The 22,668-nt window shown below is 35.4% G+C and overlaps 1 protein-coding gene and 1 non-coding gene across 2 annotated transcripts; one reads left to right on the top strand and one right to left on the bottom strand.

Moving 5' to 3' along the window:
• Window positions 1-18,440: 18,440 nt before the first annotated feature.
• LOC133030544 (uncharacterized) lies at window positions 18,441-20,888 on the bottom strand. The gene has a single exon (XM_061103322.1). It carries the CDS (start codon window positions 20,886-20,888, stop codon window positions 18,441-18,443), a length of 2,448 nt encoding a protein of 815 aa, XP_060959305.1.
• On the top strand, window positions 20,269-20,375 carry LOC133030685 (small nucleolar RNA R71). The gene has a single exon (XR_009684232.1). It is a non-coding gene; the product is annotated as a small nucleolar RNA R71 (small nucleolar RNA).
• Window positions 20,889-22,668: the final 1,780 nt, after the last annotated feature.

Genomic DNA, 22,668 nt, shown 5'->3' with positions numbered 1-22,668 from the left:
CTAATTACATATTGGAGGATGATGTTAGAATTATTATTGCGGACTAATATAATCATGAGCTTAATACTATAAACACAATCATTAACTATGTGCCTAATATTTATTCACTACCATAATAGGATGGTTAATAATTAATAACTGTATTAGAAGCACATGAGAACCCTAAAACTATAATTGGCCCATTAAATTATAGTCCACCACTAATATACTCATTAACCCAATAAGCCTAATAAAACCCCTTAGGGTTAGGTGTTGGATAGATATAAAAAGGGTTAATATGTGTTAGTATGATGATGAGAAAGTGGGTGTGGTGATAAGAAAAGGACTTGCTTTCATAAGCTCCTCTTCTACTTCTTCTTCTACTTCCTCTTCTGCCATCTTGGAGACACATTCACATTGAAGATTTTGGTGTCATAGCTCAAATGGAAAATGCCAATATGAGAGGTATGTGTTTTCATAAATTTGTGATGCTCTAAATAAAGTATTGATTATTGCATTTAATGATTATGACCAATAATGTTTAATGTGTGTTTGGATAGTTAATAATCTATGTGATTGTTTAACAATTGGTATCAAGAGCTAGAATACTTGATTTTAGAGCTCCAAAAATTTGAACTAACCCATTTATTTATTTTTTCAAATCTGATTTTTTTTTATATATATTTTCGGATAAAATGAGTTTAAATGTTTTAGAATGGGTTTATCTTGTTCTTTGGATGATTATTGCATGGTTTATTGTAAGATTGCAAGTTTTTCATTGAGTTAATCAATGGTGGAAACTCATTTTCGGATTTGTGTGTTTATGGGTAAAGTTTTTTTTTTTTTTGTGAAAAATGGATGAAATGGATGTTAGAAATTGATAGAAGGTTAGAAATGGAAGAAAACCCCCACAAAATCCGACGAAAACGGTGGTCGGATGAGTCGTTTTCAGGCGGGTCCGATTTCGGGTCCTGTCGACCCGGTTCGTCGACCCGCGCGCCCGGTTCCAAGGTCAGGGATGACCCGCGCCAAACGACATGTCGTTTATGCTCGGTTTCATCATTTTTTGGTTGGCTGAAACGACACGTCGTTTGAAAAAAAACGACATGTCATTCGCAAAATTTGGTTCAGCCCCCATCCGAGAAAACGACGGGTCGTTTGGACCCTGCGGCATGTCATTTTCTCCAAACGACATGTCGTTTACCAAAAACGACACGTTGTACGACACAAGATAAAAAAAAAGGAGGCGCATGGTGGCGCGTGCACAGCCTATTTTGGGCCCTTTTACACCATTTTTTCCATTTTTGATTTTTCTATCATTTACTTGTATGCACAATACTAATTCATGAATTTTATTCATATCTGGTCATTAGTTTTATGTATTGTGGCATAAACTTTATTTATTTTTTCTAACAATTAGTGCTTATTTTCTTACCTATAGTAAGATTAAGTATGAAATTGTTTGGTAATGAGGAACATTTAAATATTAATTTATTTAAATATTGTATCTTCCTCCCATATAAGATTAAGATCCTTATAAATAATTAATTATCCTATCGATAATAATTGCTTACTAAGGATGCTTAATATGGTGAAGAAAATTTATTAAATATTATGAATCACAATTTATCTATCCTTTCGATAGTAAATTAATGTGTTTGATTATAATATTTAATAGATTGCTCTTACCTGTGTATGAGTTCTACTTTATTAATTTTGTCTAAGAACTCTAGCATACATGATGATCATTTGTTATTTTGCGATCATTTATTTATGAGAGAAAGAGCACAAATGACATGATTTTGCTATAACATGCATTTAATGGTTATTGCTCTTGTTTCTCATTCAGCTTTAAGCGTTCCAAGAAACTCTGCCATGTTGACGCTGAATGGAACCAACCACAAACAGTGGGTAGAATCTCTCATGTTGAATTTGACTCTTATGAGAGTGGATTTGGCCTTGAGAACGGATGCACCTCCTAAACCTGCTGATGATGCCACTGAAAAGGATAAGAAATCCTATGAGGATTGGGAGCATTCCAATCGTTGTTGTTTGATGCTTATGAGGTATCACATGGATGAGTCCATTCGTGATAGTATTCCTCAAACTGAAAATGCAAAAGATTTTCTTGCTGGTATTAAGGAAAAGTATAAGAAGTTCTCAAAGAATGAGAAAAATGAGTGCTTAACTTTGTTCCATCGCACTAATTACGCTGATACGGGTGACATTAGAGCTCACATCGACAAGCTCATGGGTTGTTACCAAAAGCTCAAGGGCATGGGATTAGATCTTTGTGAGAATTACATGGTGTGGTTTGTGATGGAAACCATTCCTTCTCAATTTGATTCGATCAGATCAAGCTACAATGCTTAAAAGGAGCAATGGACCGTTGAGGAGATGACTGCTATTCTTGCCAAAGAAGAAGAGGACATGAAAAAGGGGAGAGCAAGAAGTATCTCCATGGTGACCAATCCAAACAATTCTCACAAGAGAAAGTTCACTCCCAACAACTCTAGTGACCAAAGGTTTCATAAGAAGAAAGCCACCAATCCTAAGGGAAATGGACAAGCTAGCTCTTCTTCAAGTGGTCATAAGAATGAGTTTTTCAAAGGGAAGTGCAACTTTTGTCAATGCTTCGGGCATAAAAAAGTTGATTGCCGAAAGCTCAAAGCTCATTTAGAAAAGAAAGGTAATTGTCTTGTGATGGTTTGTTTGGAATCCAATATTATTGATGTGCCCTCAAACACTTGGTGGTTAGATACTGGTGCTACAATTCATGTTACGAATTCTTTGCAGGCAGTGACAATGTAATAACAAAAATATTCGTTATTATTTTATGCCTAGAAATTTTGATGTGGAAATAGTGATTGCATAGAATAAATTATTATTTTTATCTAAGAATTTTGTTAGTTTCCAAAATGATAAGAATATGAGTATTACTATTATTTTAAAGTTAAGCATAGTTATCTATTGGAAAATTGGACTACAGTATTTTAAGTATTTAAAATATATTAGTTGGTGTCGTAATGACCCAAGTCTAGGGCCATGTAGTTTCGGCCAAGACTGTATAAAGATGATAAGTCTTATTAGAATAAATAGAATTTATTAATTCCTTTGTGTAGCCGAACCTTGGAAGCTATGATTAAGGTTAAATTTAATTGTACAATATGTATATGTATGGAGGTTAAAAGAATTATAGGTAATTTATATATGATTTTAATTATAGTTGTCTTTGAACTATTTATATGAATTGAGGTGTCATAACATACTTGGTGTAGAAAACATGTGACACATTATAGTTTTCATTATGGTGATATAATAGATATTAAGTAGTAGTTAGTTAGAGAAACAAGTGTGGGAGAGAATAATTCAAAATATATGACCAACTAAGGTTAGTTATGCATGGAGACACAAGCTATTCAAAATTCAAAATCTAGTCTTTGGTGGAGAGTACACGTAGGAGATTAACATGGATCTTAACAAGTACACTATGAAGACCAAGCAATAGGTCTTTGTTCAGCTCACACCAAGGAGAGTTTTTCTCTTTATTCAACAGATTAGACCGAGTATGATGAGAGTTGAGAATATAGTGCTTTAAAATGATGTCTACTATGTTATTTATTTAATATTTTTAAAAACTACCCATAGTTAGTGATGAGTTAGAAGGAACGTGACATAGGGTTAGCTAGAGTCTTATATATAGAGCCTTAGTTATTCATTATTTACTCATTACTCAAAGCCATCACTTATAGCTCCAAAGCCAAGCTCTCGAGATTGGCATCACCACCCCCATTTTCACATTCAAGCTTTTTAGTGCTCTACTAAATTTTCTTTAGAATCTAAGGTATCATTTTATTTGTAGATTTAAGATTAATGTCTTATATATATATGTATATATGTAATACATATACATATACCATTATGATCTAATTAATAAGTATGAAATTTAGGTATTTCGTAAGATAATTACTTCTCAAGGATCACTACTATTGCAATCAAGACTAGGACTCAACATTCGAGGTAAGGAAATTAAGTAGAAAAACATAAGTTTTCTGTATGTAATAACATTCATAAGAAGAGCGGGAATAGTAAAAGAGAAGTTAACTAAGGTCTTCTGCCTGACTCTTTATTGTTTGTTATTTAATGTACTGTATAATATATATTTAATAATATGTGTATAAGATTCATGTTATTTATGTATGTTTATAGTATTAGAGCATGGCCATTGCTAAAGTTATATATTTAAATAATGTGTTTATAAGATTCATTTTAATTAAGTATGTATGTAAATAGTGTGTTTATAAGATTCACATTATTTAGTTATGATTGTTATGTTATTTAAATAATGTACAGTAGTTTGACATTATTTAAATTAGATAGATTATAGTTTATGTGACATGGTTTGACCGAGAAGATAATGGTTAAATACTTGACTGTTGGGTCTATATGGTAGATAGGGGGCCATTTAGTAGTGGGTACGATTTTACTGAACCCAGCCCTCCGCCATTTAATCCAATAGCTTGGGTTTATTTGCCAAAGTCGGATTCGGGCGTAATCATTTTATGTGATTTAGCTTAGAACCTAGTTATTAGCTACTAGTGATATGATTAAGTTTATGTTTTGCTAGTTGCCTATGTATGTCCATGTGCATTTTTAGTTAAGTTTTATTTTTATTTATGTGACTACCTCACACACATTTTCTTACTGAGTTTAGTAGCTCATCCTTATTAAATTACCATGTGCAGACCAAAGTAACTGAAAGTCTAGAATGCCGGTGGCGAGTGGAACTTTAGACGCTTGTGTGTGTGAATTCGCTGAGGGCCATATAACTGTGGACGGTCTAGGCGCTCTATTTATTTATTTACGTTATCAAATTTATGTTGCAATTATTTCAGTTATTATTTATTATGTCTTTTGTACGAAAACTGGCCAGTTGTGAATATTTTCAAGTATTAAATAAAAATGCGGCATTATAATTTTTCGCGATTAACGCTTGTAAATAAAACTAATATTTTTATAAAAGTACGGGCGTTACAGTTTGGTATCAGAGCCACAGTTATATCGGTCCAGAACGTTCTCACGAGTTACACACATCGGCTAAAAAGTCTCCGCTTGCTACCATGTAAGTCTCATATTATATGTTTGCATTATTACTTGTACTTGTGTAATTTTAAAATTGCATTTACTACAGAGACCTTAGTACCAATAACTAAGTTTAGGTACTACCCATGCATATGAAATCAAATATATTTTTCTAATATATATGTATAAATATATTTCTAGATATTTTATTTTTTTTTAAAAAAAAATCATTATTAGAAAGCCTAAAAATTTTCTTTTCTTTAAGTAAAAATATTAAAAAAAAAGTTTTATTATTTTATTTTATGTATTTCTTTATTGTTACTTAGTTATTTAGTTATTTATCTTAGAATAAATAGACATTATTTTGTGAACTGTTATGCTAATAAGGAGAATTTTCCTATTATAGAGAATAGTTATGTTAGTTTCTTAAAAATTTAATCTACTAAATATATGTATATATTATAGAGAAATAGTTAGGCCCGTTTCTTAAGAATTTTATTTTAGAAGAATTGGAACTAAATATTAAGATATAGTGTTACTTAGACGATCAAGTCGTCTCAATAGAAACAGTCAAGAAGGAGGAGCTTCAACACCTACAAGAAGTTTAAGAAGGAGATGAACTACGAGGCTAAGTTAGTCGTGGTAGAGGAGAAGGATAACGAGATGCACTATTATGGAAGTGGCATCCATGTAAGTACATAACAATGCATAAGCTAAGTTGAGAGGACGCTTGTTTTCACGAGTAGTCGGTGAAAGAGAAGCCAAGCTTAGGGAATGACCCCAACCTCAGGATGAAAAGTTGCATTGCAATAAGCGGTAAAACACGAGAAATTCAGTTCAACAGCCAACACACTGCTTTGAGCCACCATATGAAAGAAAAAAAAAGAAATAGAAACCACTAGCATTTGAAGGAGGCTCTAATCCATTGGAGGGGAAGGAACGACCAAGGATTGTAGCACCCATATTGGGATATATGGAACTCAATAATAGACAATTGGCAAATGACTTGATAGAGCTGGAACTGAAGGATCATGACGCTGCACTCGATATGGACTAAATATCTATTCATCAATTGCTAAAAGTATTTGGTCGCTTTTGGCAACAAAGGCCAGAGACCAGTTTACTTTCACAGGAGTTAAGATGGCCATATGAACTTCTTTAGTCTCATCCTTAAAGACTAGCTAGCTAAGGAAGGTATGGTGTCAAGCATTGTTGGCCAATGTAGTGCACCAAGAAGTGGAGACACAACTAACAATGAAAAACATGCACATAGTCTATGAATTCCAAAAGGTCTTTCTAAAAGATATACCGGGGATACCCTCAGACAGTGATGTAGAGTGTTATAGCTCCAAGAGTGCTTCAATTTTGAAGGCTCCATACAAAATGGTGATTTACGAGCTGTGGAAACACAAAGTATAGCTACAAGAGCTTCTAGACAAAGGGATCATTAGACCAAGTTATTCACCTTGGGGTGCTCCAGTACTCTTCATCAAGATGGAAACATGAGGATGTGCATAGAATACCGTGAGCTCAACAAGGTGACCATCAAGAATAAGTACCCTTTACCAAGGATTAATGATCTCTTTGATCACTTTCAAGGCTCGACTGTTTTCATGAAAATAGATCTAAGATCTGGGTATCACCAATTGAAGGTCTGAAAGGAAGATATACCCAAGACAACATTCAGAATACGGTATGGGCACTATGAGTTTTTAGTAATGTCTTTCGGACTAACTAATGCCCCAGCAGCCTTTACGGATATGATGAATAGGGTGTTCAAGGAGTACCTAGATAAGTTTGTGGTCGTATTCATTGACGACATTCTTATCGACTCTAAAACAGTGGAGCAACATGAGGGACCCCTGAGGATGACTCTAAACCGACTTAAGGAGAACCAACTAGACGCCAAATTCAAGAAATATGAATTTTGGTTAGAGAAGGTGGCATTCCTAGGCCATATAATTTCCAAGGATGGAGTCGAGATGGATCCTACAAAGATCGAACCGGTCAAGAGCTAGCCAACACCTAAGACCATAAGTGAAGTAAGAAGCTTCTTCGGTCTAGCAGGTTACTATAGACGCTTCGTCGACGGATTTTCCTAGATCATAACTCCTCTATCCAACTTGACTCGAAAGACCCAGAAGTTTGTCTGGTCAGGAAAGTGTGAGGGTACTTTCCAAACAATTAAGGACAAACTAATAACATCCCTTGTATTATGTGTTCCCATTTACAAGGATAAGTTTGTGGTGTACTGCTATGCATCAAAACAAGGGCTGGGATGCGTGCTGATGCAAAATGACAAAGTAGTAGCGTATGTCTCAAGACAACTTAAGGAGTCTGAACAAAGGTACCCAACACACGATCTGGAGTTGGCAGTAGTAGTTTTTATGCTAAAAATATGGAGGTACTATCTCTACGGTGAGAAAAGTGAAATTTAAACTGACCACAAGAGCCTGAAGTACTTCTTTACGAAAAAGGAACTCAACATGAGGCAGAAACAATGGCTAGAGCTTGTTAAGGGCTATGATTGTGAAATACACTACCACCCGGGGAAGGCCAACGTAGTGGCAGACGCGCTAAGCAAACGCAGTTATGCCAGCTTGGCAATACTGGTACAAATGGAAAGGCCACTACAATAAGAACTCTACAGAAGTGGTATAGAGATCATTAGTCGAAAACTAGCTAACCTAACCATTGTCTCAACGCTGCTACAAGAACTTAAAAATGCACAGATTGTTGATGAGTTTTTAAGAGCAGGCTTGCCAGAGAAGGAGTCAGAGGATTTCTCCGAAGCTACAGACGACATGCTAAGGTATAAGGGAAGAATATGTGTAGCCAACGACATAGAGCTTAAAAGAAAGATCATGATGGAAGCACACACTACACCCTACTCAATGCATCTAGGGTCAACCAAAATGTACAATGACTTAAAAACCTTATATTGGTGGCCAGGGATGAAGAAGGATGTAGCTAAATTTGTAACTAGATGCCTCACATGTCAACAAGTTAAGGCTTAACATCAAAAACCAGCAGGGATGTTGAAACCCTTGGAAATCCCTGAATGGAAGTGGGAAGATATAGCCATGGATTTTGTGACAGGACTACCCCGAACAACCAAGCAACACGACTTAGTTTGGGTAATTATAGACAGACTCACAAAGTAAGCACATTTTGTTCTAGTAAAGTCTACTTACAACGCAGAGCGGTACGCTGACTTGTACGTACAAGAGATATTGAGGTTGGATGGAGTTCCAAAGACGATAGTCTCTGATAGAGGTTCAGTATTCACCTCCAAGTTCTGGGAGAGTCTACATAAGGCAATGGGGACACGGTTGAAATTAAGTACAGCATTTCATCCCCAAACAAATGGACAATCTGAACGTACCATCCAAATACTCGAGGATATGCTTCGAGTGTGTGCACTGGACTTCACTGGCTCGTGGAGTAAGTATTTACCTCTAATGGAGTTCTCCTACAATAATAGCTATCAAGCCACAATCAAAATGGCACCATATGAGATGCTTTATGGACGAAAATGTAGATCGCCGCTTCACTGGGATGAAGTTTGAGAAAGACACTACTTAGGTCCAAAAGCAGTAAGAGAAGCTTCAGAAGCAGTTGAAAAGATACGGCAAAGGATGCTCACCGCCCAAAGTAGACAGAAAAGTTATGCAGATTTGAAAAGACGGGAGGTTGAGTTTTCTTTAGGGGACTTAGTGTTCTTGAAGGTATCACCTATGAAAGGGGTTATGCGTTTCGGAAAAAAGGGGAAAGTTAAGCCCAAGATTTATAGGTCCTTTTGAAATACTGAACAGAGTTGGTCAGGTAGCTTACCTTTTGGCCCTACTGCCAACATTAGCAGAAACGCATAATGTTTTCTACATTTCCATGTTACGGAAGTATGTACCTGATCCGACACATGTGCTTAAATACGAGAACTTAAACTTACAGTAGGACATGAGTTATATGGCACACCTTGTGCGCGTGATAGAAAAGGGAGCAAAAGTCTTACGAAATAAGACTATACATTTAGTCAAAATCCTATGGAGTGATAGTTCTGATAGAGAAGCGACATGGGAGTTGGAGACGGACATGAAGAATCAGTACCCCGAGTTATTCTCAAGTAAGTAAATTTCGAGGACGAAATTCCTTTATGGAGGGTAGATTGTAATAACAAAAATATTCGTTATTATTTTATGCCTAGAAATTTTGATGTGGAAATAGTGATTGCATAGAATAAATTATTATTTTTATCTAAGAATTTTGTTAGTTTCCAAAATGATAAGAATATGAGTATTACTATTATTTTAAAGTTAAGCATAGTTATCTATTGGAAAATTGGACTACAGTATTTTAAGTATTTAAAATATATTAGTTGGTGTCGTAATGACCCAAGTCTAGGGCCATGTAGTTTCGGCCAAGACTGTATAAAGATGATAAGTCTTATTAGAATAAATAGAATTTATTAATTCCTTTGTGTAGCCGAACCTTGGAAGCTATGATTAAGGTTAAATTTAACTGTACAATACGTATATGTATGGAGGTTAAAAGAATTATAGGTAATTTATATATGATTTTAATTATAGTTGTCTTTGAACTATTTATATGAATTGAGGTGTCATAACATACTTGGTGTAGAAAACATGTGACACATTATAGTTTCCATTATGGTGATATAATAGATATTAAGTAGTAGTTAGTTAGAGAAACAAGTGTGGGAGAGAATAATTCAAAATATATGACCAACTAAGGTTAGTTATGCATGGAGACACAAGCTATTCAAAATTCAAAATCTAGTCTTTGGTGGAGAGTACACGTAGGAGATTAACATGGATCTTAACAAGTACACTATGAAGACCAAGCAATAGGTCTTTGTTCAGCTCACACCAAGGAGAGTTTTTCTCTTTATTCAACAGATTAGACCGAGTATGATGAGAGTTGAGAATATCGTGCTTTAAAATGATGTCTACTATGTTATTTATTTAATATTTTTAAAAACTACCCATAGTTAGTGATGAGTTAGAAGGAACGTGACATAGGGTTAGCTAGAGTCTTATATATAGAGCCTTAGTTATTCATTATTTACTCATTACTCAAAGCCATCACTTATAGCTCCAAAGCCAAGCTCTCGAGATTGGCATCACCACCCCCATTTTCACATTCAAGCTTTTTAGTGCTCTACTAAATTTTCTTTAGAATCTAAGGTATCATTTTATTTGTAGATTTAAGATTAATGTCTTATATATATGTATATATGTAATACATATACATATACCATTATGATCTAATTAATAAGTATGAAATTTAGGTATTTCGTAAGATAATTACTTCTAAAGGATCACTCCTATTGCAATCAAGACTAGGACTCCACATTCGAGGTAAGAAAATTAAGTAGAAAAACATTAGTTTTCTGTATGTAATAACATTCATAAGAAGAGCGGGAATAGTAAAAGAGAAGTTAACTAAGGTCTTCTGCCTGACTCTTTATTGTTTGTTATTTAATGTACTGTATAATATATATTTAATAATATGTTTATAAGATTCATGTTATTTATGTATGTTTACAGTATTAGAGCATGGCCATTGCTAAAGTTATATATTTAAATAATGTGTTTATAAGATTCATTTTAATTAAGTATGTATGTAAATAGTGTGTTTATAAGATTCACATTATTTAGTTATGATTGTTATGTTATTTAAATAATGTAGAGTAGTTTGACATTATTTAAATTAGATAAATTATAGTTTATGTGACATGGTTTGACCGAGAAGATAATGGTTAAATACTTAACTGTTGGGTCTATATGGTAGATAGGGGGCCATTTAGTAGTGGGTACGATTTTACTGAACCCAGCCCTCCGCCATTTAATCCAATAGCTTGGGTTTATTTGCCAAAGTCGGATTCGGGCGTAATCATTTTATGTGATTTAGCTTAGAACCTAGTTATTAGCTACTAGTGATATGATTAAGTTTATGTTTTGCTAGTTGCCTATGTATGTCCATGTGCATTTTTAGTTAAGTTTTATTTTTATTTATGTGACTACCTGACACACATTTTCTTATTGAGTTTAGTAGCTCACCCTTATTAAATTACCATGTGCAGACCAAAGTAACTGAAAGTCTAGAATGCCGGTGGCGAGTGGAACTTTAGACGCTTGTGTGTGTGAACTCGCTGAGGGCCATATAACTGTGGGCGGTCTAGGCGCTCTATTTATTTATTTACGTTATCAAATTTATGTTGCAATTATTTTAGTTATTATTTATTATGTCTTTTGTACGAAAACTGGCCAGTTGTGAATATTTTCAAGTATTAAATAAAAATGCGACATTATGATTTTCCGCGATTAACGCTTGTAAATAAAACTAATATTTTTATAAAAATACGGGCGTTACAGACAAGTCGAAGAAGACCGAGTAGGTTGGAGGAGTATGTCTACATGGGAGACGATACTAAAGTCAGAGTTGAATTTTTGGGACTGTTAATCTGCAGCTGATACTGGGCATTTTTTGGAATTGCATAATGTTGCTTATTTACCCTCTATTAGGAGGAATTTGATATCTGTATCTATTTTGGATATACTAGGTTATAGTCTTCATTTTGGAACTGGAAAACTGACTTTGTATCGTGACTCTATGTTGATTGGAAATGGAACTTTGTGTGGAATCTTATATAAGCTTGATTTACTTGATGTTGTTCCTGTTACTTCTCCCTCTTGTCCTTCTTCTTCTTCTCTTAATGCTGTTGTTGGTTCTAAACGTGCAAGATCAGATTTGAAATCTTCCATGCTTTGGCATAAACGTTTAGGTCATATTTCTAGAGATAGAATGGAGAGATTGGTGAAAGATGGTGTGCTTCAAAATCTTAATTTTTCTGATTTTACTGCCTGTGTTGATTGTATAAAAGGAAAGTTGACTGCCAGGTTAGAAAGAGTAAGTCAGATAGATGCGCAGATGTGTTAGAGCTTATTCATACAGATATTTGTGGGCCTTTTGTTCCACCTGCCATGGGTGGTTATAAATACTTTATCACCTTCATTGATGATTTTTATCGATATGGCCATGTTGAGCTCATTCGTGAAAAATCTGAATCTTTAGATGCTTTCAAGATTTTCAAGACGAATGTTGAGCTTCAAAAGGGAAAGAAGATTAAAGCTGTCAATTCTGATAGAGGTGGAGAGTATTATGGGCGTTATGATGAAACTGGAAGGAACCCTGGGCCTTTTGCCAAATACTTGCTGGAATGTGGTATTGATGCAAGATATACAATGCCAGGGACACCCCAACAAAATGGAATTGCTGAAAGGAGGAATCGTACACTTCTTGACATGGTACGCTGTATGTTGATTCATTCTAGCTTGCCAAAATTTTTGTGGGGTGAGGCATTAAGGACTGCAACTTATATCTTGAATCAAGTGCCTAGCAAGTCTGTCCCAAAGACACCATACGAGTTGTGGTCAGGCAAGAAACCGAGTTTGCGTCATTTTCATGTTTGGGGATGTAAAGCTGAAGTAAGGCCCTATAACCCTCAATCTAAGAAGCTTGATCCGAAGACTATCAGTGGCTATTTTGTAGGCTACACTATTGGTTCGAGAGGTTCTAGATTCTATTGTCCTTCTCACACCACCAGGGTGATAGAATCAGATAGAGCTGTCTATTTTGAAGATGAATTTGGTTCAAGTCAAGGGTCAAGAGAAATTGTATTCAGGGAAGAACGTATTTATGTCCTTGTACCTGTTGATTCCGCTTCCGCTCCTACTATTGATCCTGTGATTGAACAAATTCCAACAGAAGCTCATGATGAACCTCAGAATCATATGCAAGATGAAAATCCTGATATTGAGGGTGGTGAAGTTGTGTTGAGAAGATCAAAGAGAGCTCGCAAACCTGCTATTCATGATGACTACCTTGTTTATTTGCAAGAACATGATTATGATGTGGGAGATGCTTTTGAACCAGTTACTTACCAAGAAGCCATGAGGAGTCCTCAATCTAAGTTATGGTTGAATGCAATGACAGATGAGTCAAGTTCCATGTGGCGAAACAAAGTATGGAATTTAGTTGTTCTACCGAAAGGTTGCAGACCCATTGGGTGCAAATGGGTTTACAAGATCAAATATGATTCAAGTGGGCAACCAGTAAAGTATAAGGGTAGACTTGTTGCTAAAGGATATAGCCAGAGAGAAGGTATTGATTACAAAGAAACATTCTCACCTGTCTCTACCAAAGATTCTTTGCGAATCATCATGGCTATAGTTGCTCATTTTGATTTGGAACTTGAACAAATGGATGTGAAAACTGCCTTTCTAAATGGAGATTTGTATGAAGATATCTACATGACTCAACCTGTTGGTTTTGAGGAGCCTGGCAAGGAGCATATGGTTTGCAAGCTCAATAAGTCTATTTATGGACTTAAACAAGCATCAAGACAGTGGTATCTCAAATTTGATGCAGTTGTCACTGCAAATGGTTTCATGGAAAACAAAGTTGATCTATGTATATATATGAAGGTCAGTGGGAGCAGCTTCATCTTCCTGGTACTGTATGTTGATGATATTTTGCTTGCTTCTAATGATAAAAATCTGTTGTTAGAGACAAAGCAATTGTTATCTGACCATTTTGATATGAAAGACCTTGGTGAGGCTTTATATGTACTTGGGATACAGATCCTTCGGGATAGATCTAAAGGTATTCTTCGGTTGTCTCAAAGAACTTATATTGATCGAATTTTGAAAAGATTCAAAATGCATACTTGTTCACCTGGAAAGGCACCAATAGTGAAAGGTGACAAATTCTCAAAGGCCCAATGTCCACAAAATGACAAAGAGAAAGATGAAATGAAAGTGGTTCCTTATGCGTCAGTTGTGGGTAGCCTGATGTACGCTCAAGTATGCACACGCCCTGATATTGCTTTTGTTGTTGGCGTGTTGGGTAGATACTTGAGTGATCCTGGACTTAGCCATTGGAAAGCGGCTAAGAAGGTCATGCGGTATCTTCAGGGTACCAAGTATCATATGTTGACTTATCGGCGAGCTGACACTCTTGATATAGTTGGGTTTAGTGACGCTGATTATGCAAGATGCGTGGATGATAAGAAATCCACATCAGACTACATTTTCATGATGGCTGGAGGAGCTGTTTCGTGGAAAAGTGTCAAACAGACACTCACAGTGTAACGCCCTAAATAATTAGGCACGCTACCTAAAATACTTATGAAACCCTAATCCCCTAAACGGGATTACTAATCAAAATAGCGCAGAATTTAAACTTTTATATTAAGCAGAATGAAAATAAACTTGTAATATATTTAAAACTTTTAAAATAGTTGGGATCCCAAAAATATTTACAAACGCTATTACAAGTCATTTCTTTCTAGCCGACCTAAACGGAAAAATAGAATTCAAAAGTTCATCACTGATAGACCCTTAACCCGCTTGGTCTGACATGGCTTGAACATGTACATTCTTCATCTTGCTCCTCAAACTCATGGTTGATCAGCCACTGACTTACCCTTTCCTGCACAGTAGAGCACCCGTGAGCCAAGCCCAGCAATACAGTATCAAACATATCAATAATATGCTCATCATACAATATAAACAACAATGCTATTCAAATTTGTCTCTGTGACACAGACCTGCATGTTACGCTCACATGCCTATTTATGTCTACGTGGCGTAGACCTACGTGTTGCGCTCACACGTCTATTTATGTCTACGTGGCGTAGACCCACGTGTTGCTCTCACACGTCTATTTACAATAAGGCCTTAGATCAGTTCATCTCGATTCTTGTTACCGAGTCCAACCTGGTTATGCCTTGAGCGCATAACCCTTAGTCTCAACATATATATTTATCACATAATTATTGGTGCCACTGCACTATTTGTCTATTTGCTATAGACCTGCGTGTTACGCTCACACGCCTATATATGTCTATGTAGCATAGACCTACGTGTTGCTCCCACACGTCTATATATGTCTATGTAGCATAGACCTACGTGTTACGCTCACGCGTCTATTTACAATAAGGCCTTAGTAAGGTTTATCTCGATTATAATTACCGAGTTTAACCTGGTTATGCCTTGCTCGCATAACCCTATTCATATATATTTACGTAATCCATACATTACGTTCTTTCAGTGGTTTATCCTAGTAATATACTAGGTCTAACCAAGTTATGTCTTATGCACATAACTCTTGAAATATATGTATGTATTCAATAGATAACAAAACATATAGAATCTTAGGATAATAACCCTAAATTACATACCAAATAGTCTCTCATATAACATAGCATTGCATGCTCAAAATAACACTTATAGAGATTAATAACCCTAATTCATGCTTTCACTTGATTAGCAATATTATTGTACATCATGACTTCCTTACCTTCACATAACTTCTAGGGTAATAACCCTAGACCGCATTACTATCAAACTCAAGGTACTAATTTACCGAGTCTAACTTAATTATGCCTTGTGCGCATAATTCTTTATTACAATATATTTAGCATGGCATAGCATTTACACAATAATAATTACTAGGGTAATAACCCTAGACCACATTAAACCGCTCACTTTAGGGTAATAACCCTAATCTCAGTTTCTAATTATCACCAATATAATATTCAATATAAGCACCACCGTGCATATCTCTACGTGCAACTACTGTCTTACCTGTTGTCCCGCAAAGGCAGAGATTCCGAATCCCCGGGTGCTCCTGACCAGGTGCCGGTAATCCTAGTCACACAATCCGGGATTTTCACAAATAGGGTTAACCCCTGATTTCACATTCATAAAATAATATTCAATATAAGCACCACCGTGCATATCTCTACGTGCTACCTTAATCTCTTGCTCAAACAAGCTCCAAGCTTCCAATAAATTTTTCCTCACAATCCACCACAAAATCAAGCTATTTCTCACAACTTAGATTGAAAATTAAGAGAGGGTTTGAGAGAGGGGAAGAGTCGGCCAAGAGTGAAAGCAAAGCCAGAAAATTGCATTTCATTTCATCAAAAATCAATTTTAATCAAACATAGTAATTAGGGGTCAAATGACCAAAATGCCCCCATGGCTTATTATTCATACCTACACCCTCACAAGGGTAAATAAGTCATTTCAATACTCAATTAATTTCAAATAAATTTCAGATTATCATTCATCAAATAAAATGCCAAATAATCAATCCAATTTACATTTTGGGCCCGAACCCAGTTCGGCCCGAAATTCCCGGTTGTGACTATACCGCGCTAACCTGTCAGAACACACCTGAAAAGACAACACAGGCATACTATATAATAATATAGTTCTATTAAGCACGTAATTAAATTAATTTCATCATTTTACCCTTCTCGGGTCATAATTACCAAAATGCACCTGGCTCACCCATGGGGTCTTTAATATATTAAAATTCATATAAAATCACATATATTGAACTATATAATAATATAATTCCTCCATTATACATAATTATCTAGTTAGGGTTTTGCTAATCCATTTCTTAATTCCGGGTATTACACACAGCATCCTCAACGATGGAGGCGGAGTATATGGCGTGTTATGAGGCTACTTGTCAAGCAATATGGCTGCGGAACTTCATTTTAGCATTGGGTGTTATGGACTCTATCTCGAGGCCGCTGAAATTATCTTGTGATAATTCCGCAGCAGTAGCTTTCTCTAGAAATGTTAGAGGTACTTCCCGTTCTAAACACATTGACATAAAGTACTATTTTGTTAAAGAGAAAGTTACAGAGTCTCTTATTTCCATTGAATACACGCCTAGCACTGGCATGTTAGCAGACCCACTAACGAAAGGCTTACCCATATGTGTATTTTTGGAGCATGTTGTTCGAATGGGATTGTTAGAAGCCTAGCTGTTGAGCTCAGTGGGAGTTTTTCTATTATGTATTAAACATGCTAGTATCTTGTATGGAATGCTCATGACTTGTATTTTGAACATGCATAATGATATTGTAGTCACTTCTAGTTATTGTTGTCATATGTATGCAAGAATGTGTTTGTTTACTGAAGTGACAGGTACAAAAGGAGATGAATGCGCATAGTCTCAATTTTGTTGTACCTCATGCATGTTTGGTTTGATTGTTAATGACTGTTGGCACAAATATTCAAGCAAAATGTTAGTAACAAGCCAATAAGAACTATACAAAATTACCTTGAATAAATCTAGAGTTGTGAGTGTGTGCACCAAACTTGAACCTTTTTACCACAAACCATAACACATAGATGCCTTTGAGAACATATACCAAGTAGAAGTCTCAACTCCAATTGCCTCACAGGTTTTTGAAAATATTTATTCATGGCTAAGGATTGCGCTCATGGAGTTGGAAATTGAAAAGTGAGCACTCGAAATAGATAAATCAATTTAGGACAAACATTTGAATAAACATTGAAACGAAGATAGGTTATGAATTATTTGGACAAACCACCATAAGAGTACCACAAACCAGCTTTTCAGGATTTTTAAACAAAAATAGACAATCTTTTACATTTATTCTAGGAGCCAAAACAAAAAAAAAATGAAATACTACAAACTTTTTTTTTCTTTTCTATTTTTTTTCAAACAAGAGGCAACATGTTAGACAAATGGATAGAAATGTTGCTCTTGCAATTTTTTTTCTTGTTTTTTTTTTCTTTTTTCTTTTTTTTTTTTTTGAACAAGAGGCAACATATTAGATATAATTATAGAAATTTTGCTCTTGTATTTTTTTTTGTAGAATAAAGAAAATAATTACAAAAAGGCTCCTTAATAAGATTTGTCTATAAAAATTATCCCTTAAAGCAACATCCAAACAAATCCTAGTACCATGTCCAAAATAATGATAACCATGTCTAAGAATCAATAAAAATTCAAAAGTTGTTTTCTCAAATCTCGCCACTCACAAAAATATGAACACTTAAACTTGGCAAAGTTTCTAAGCAAATACGTGCTAACACCCATCTTACCACAAAGTTTGGCATGTGCATTTTATAACTCTAGAAAAATTCTAAGTAACAAAGATAGCAAAAATTGGCTTAAAAATAACATTTTACAAGAATAAATGAGTAATTTTTGAAAAATTTGACCATGAAAATATTAATATGACAAAAATTAAGAAAGATGCTTGAATATGCTCACCACCCCCAACTAAAATCAGACAGTGTCCTCAATGTCTAAATATAAAAAATTAAAAGAATAGGGAAAGAGAACACCTGGAGAGCAAGCAACCATGGATATCAGCGATATTGATCCTAAAAAAAAAACAAAACAAAAACAAAGGAAATAAATAGTGAATAAAATATAAACATAAACAGAAATAGAAACAACCTGATCATTCTGGGTAGGCCAGAGTCACAAAGGTGATCTCCTCAGGTAAGCCTACCCTCTTACAAGAATTTTTCAATAACGCACATGGACCCGAAGAAGCGTTGCATAGATCGGGTCTGGAATCGCAAATTCTCATATTGCGACGGTGATGCTTCATCTTGGGACATCTCAAGAATGGAAGAAACATTGGCTTCCTCAGGTGGATAAAGCATATTTTCAATATCAAAGTCATGGAGGAGATCATTTAAAGAATCAGAATCATCATGCAAAAGAATTTCCTCCTCAATAATTGTGTCTATCACATCAGTATGATAGCAATCTTCCTCCTCGTTTGGTGGTTGTTTCGCAACATGAAAAATATTGACTTCCATAGTCATATTCCCGAAAGATAATTTCATGAGACCATTCCTACAGTTAATGAGAGCATTGGCTGTTGCAAGGAAAGGCCTACCGAGAATGATGGGAATTTTTGACTCAGTATTAACCTCAGACTGAGTGTCCAAAATCAAAAAGTCAGCGGGGTAATAGAATTTCCCAACTTTAATCAAGACATCTTCAACTATTCCTCGTGGCTTTTTGATTGAGCGGTCAGCCATTTGCAGCACCACAGATGTGGGCTTCATTTCTACTAGGCCTAGTTGCAAGTAAATTGAATAAGGCATAAGATTAACACTTGCCCCTAAGTCTAGGAGGGCTTGACCAAATCCTTGTGTCCCAATTTGGCAAGCGATTGTAGGACAACTTGGATCTTTGTATTTGATCGGTATCTTTTGTTCAATAACCGCACTTAATTGTTCTGTCAAGAATGCAGTTTTCTTGACATGGTGTTTTCTTTTCATGGTGCATAAATCCTTGATGACCTTGGCATATGCTGGTACTTGTTTGATCACATGCAAGAGAGGCAGGTTGATCTTCACTTGTTTTAAATTGTCTAGGATTTCACCATGATTTTCCAGTACCTTCTTAGTAGATTTCAAAGCCTGAGGGAAGGGCACCTTCACTGGAGGGTTCTGTGGCATTTTAGCATCTGGAGCAGGCATTGGTACACTAGTGGTCTTAGGTAATGGTGATACTGTACTTTGACCACTTCGAGTAGTAATGGCATTAACCTCTTTTAGATTAGACTCTGAAGAAGTGGAGGTTTGTGCCATATGTTGCCCTTTGGGAGTAATTAGAGGCTGAGCGGGAAGCTTACCACGCTCTTGAATGGCTGAAGAATCATTTAACTTTGTTAATTGAATCTTTATGTCCTTCAATTCCTCTATCACCTGAGCAAAATAAGTCCTGAACTCTAGTTGAGAGTCTGCGAGAATTTTCATGGAATTCTCAAGAGAATTATTTTGTTGATCAGGTTTCCATTGGCTCTCAGATGCTTGATTTTGACTTGTATCCTTCCAACTGAAATTGGGATGGTTACGCCAACCAGGATTGTATGTGTTGGAGTAGGCATTATAAGGCTTCTTGTAATCCCCTAAGGCATTACATTGTTCTTCATCTCCTCCCCTCAACATACTAAGATTAGGGCACTCTTGTGGTTGATGATCTGTCGCTCCACAAATAAAGCATGGTTCTTGCTTTTCCACTTTTGCAACCATTTGGAGTGCTTTACCTTCTTGAGTTTTGAAAGCCTCAAATTGTTTTTTCAGAGCTTCAAGTTGAGCTTTCACACTATCCTCCTCCTTCAATTGGTAGACTCCGGCTGTTCGTGGCTTTTCCGTAGGACTTGGTGCACTCCATGTGTAGGATTTTTCAGAGATTTCTTCAAGATATTCCAAAGCTTCTTCAGGATCTTTCTGAAGGAAGTCGCCATTGCACATCATTTGTACGAATTGTCTTTTGTCGGCTGTGAGACCGTCGTAGAAATAGCTGACAAGACGCCAACTTTCGTATCCATGATGTGGGCACTGGCCCATCAAATCTTTAAACCTCTCCCAGACCTGATGAAATGTTTCGTGGTCCTTTTGGTTGAAGGTAGAGATTTGCCTCTTAAGGTTGCTGGTCTTATGGGGTGGGAAAAATTTAGAGAAAAATACTTTTGTCATTTCTTCCCATGTCCCAATAGACCTTGGCCTTAAAGAATACAACCAGCTTTTGGCTTTTTCCTTGAGTGAGAAAGGAAAGAACTTCAATCTCACCAAGTTAATGATGTCAGCTTGGTTGTTGAATGTGGCCACCACCTCTTCGAAGGCTTGAATATGCACATATGGACTCTCATTTTCCATACCATGAAAGGTTGGTAAAAGTTGAATCATGCCAGGTTTGAAATCGAAGTTGGGCATATTCATGGGATACATTATGCATGAAGGTGTGGCCGTATGCGTAGGATGTAGATAATCCTGTAGTGTTCTTGGTTGGACTTCCTGTTGTTGAACCATCATTGGCAGTGCAGGAAGTATGGGCGATGGTGGTGAATGAGAACGAGGGGAAGAAGACGATTTAGGAGAGTTTTCTAAAATTTCAATTTGTTGTTTTACAAATCTCCCTAATTTGTCTCTATTTCGTGACATTCACTTTTTTTTTTGTGTATTTTCACTTGTTAAATAATGTAAATTACAACTATGTAATAATGCAAGGGTATTCACACAAGATATTCCCAGGCCGATTGGGAAGGTTGCCAAGGTACCGCTTCGTCCCACACTTTTACTAGAACTCCCGGGGTTGCTAGAAAATGTAGAGGGTACTCTACCACAAACCTTTAAAGCCAATCTTTCTTAGACAGAATAATCTCAGTTGTACCACTTTTACCATTACACAATTGGGTTTACACTAAAAAGTTTATGAAAATATTTTATGCACAATATTTTTTTTTTAGCCTAAAGGGTAAAAGTCTACAACTAACCTAAAATAAATAAATAAAAAAAATGGCTAATCCTAAAAAAAATAATAATGTAAAAAAAAAAAATTAAAACCCTAATATAGTAGCAAAATAATAAATACAACTAACAAATAAACTAAAAAAATTAAATAAACTACTTGCTTCTTTTATTTTTTACTAAAAGATTAAGGAGGAGAAAAAAAAATAATTATAATAATATGTAGTGATATATTTTTTTTTTTGAGAGAAAAACTAAATTATACTATATAAACTATTTTTTTTTTTTTTTGATAAAAACAAATAAAGAGAGGAAAAAATAGATACTAAAAAAAATAATAAATAAATAAACTACTATACTAACCTCTTGTAGCGCAGAAACCTCCCCGGCAACGGCGCCAAAAATTGATGTCGTCCAATTAGTTACACTGCGATCGCGGTAGTTATCGGGCTATATGTCGTATCCACAGGGAGGAAAAATACACTCAAAAGAACAGTTAGTAATTTTACGAGAATAAAATAAGAACCTTGAATGTGATGTGAGAATATTTGAGAAAATGATTTTTAAAAATTAAACAAGTAATTAAAATGAGAAGTGATGAGAAAATGATTATGGAAGACACAAGCTTTGTACATGCAATTATATTTTCCTAATAAAATTGATTCTTTAACCTCAACTATAATTCTACACCATTAATTATAGTTAGAAAATGTGTATAATTAAGCCCACTAGAAAAATATGTTCTCTAATTAAATTAATACTACTTCTAAAAATACTATCATATCATATAATTTAAATCGACAAAATACCACCGGCAGAATGCAGTAAAAATCATATAATATAATAAACACCCTAATAATTAATAGCCTAACTTACATAAGAAAAGCATGACTGAACTTATATAAAAGGTACTATTAAATTTAAAGTGCAATTTAGAAGAAGAGAAATTAAATATAATAAATATGGAAATGAAGAACAAAGAGAATCAATATATTAGAAAAATAAAAATTACATGAACTTACACTTGAGTCTTGCCAAAGAAATTAGCTTAAAAAAGGCATTGTTTTTACACCAAAATTAATAAAGTAAAATAAAGAAGAAGGAAAGAAAAAGATAAAATTTTGGTATAATAACACTACTAAAATCTGATGTCTCAACACTCATTTTAGGGTCCTATTTATAGAGCCAATTTTGCTCTCAAAATTGATATTTTTCGTCCAATGAATAATGGAGAAAATGGCTCCAATTTCGGATGGAAGTGGAAATATGCGTCAGGTGAAATGGAGTGAAAGGCAGCGTGGGATTCGCATGCTTCAGCTATTGTTGGAGTCAGACGTGGGACGTTGCTTTTGGCTGCTCCTATTGCTAGGAAATATCAATTAGAGTAACTTGGGCTCTTAACATTGAAATGATATGAGGTCCATTAAATTCAAAATGGCCCCTGCGTACAAGACTTGGTCAAAGGGCAAAACAA

This window comes from Cannabis sativa, chromosome 8, assembly GCF_029168945.1.
Source record: "Cannabis sativa cultivar Pink pepper isolate KNU-18-1 chromosome 8, ASM2916894v1, whole genome shotgun sequence".
Taxonomy (NCBI): domain Eukaryota; kingdom Viridiplantae; phylum Streptophyta; class Magnoliopsida; order Rosales; family Cannabaceae; genus Cannabis; species Cannabis sativa.
Note: the sequence above shows the minus strand (reverse complement) of the source record. Positions and strands in the feature narration are given on the sequence as shown.

Bases quoted from the DNA above. Each gene is read 5' to 3' on its own strand.
- LOC133030544 (XM_061103322.1), bottom strand. From the start codon at position 20,888: ATGTCACGAAATAGAGACAAATTAGGGAGATTTGTAAAACAACAAATT.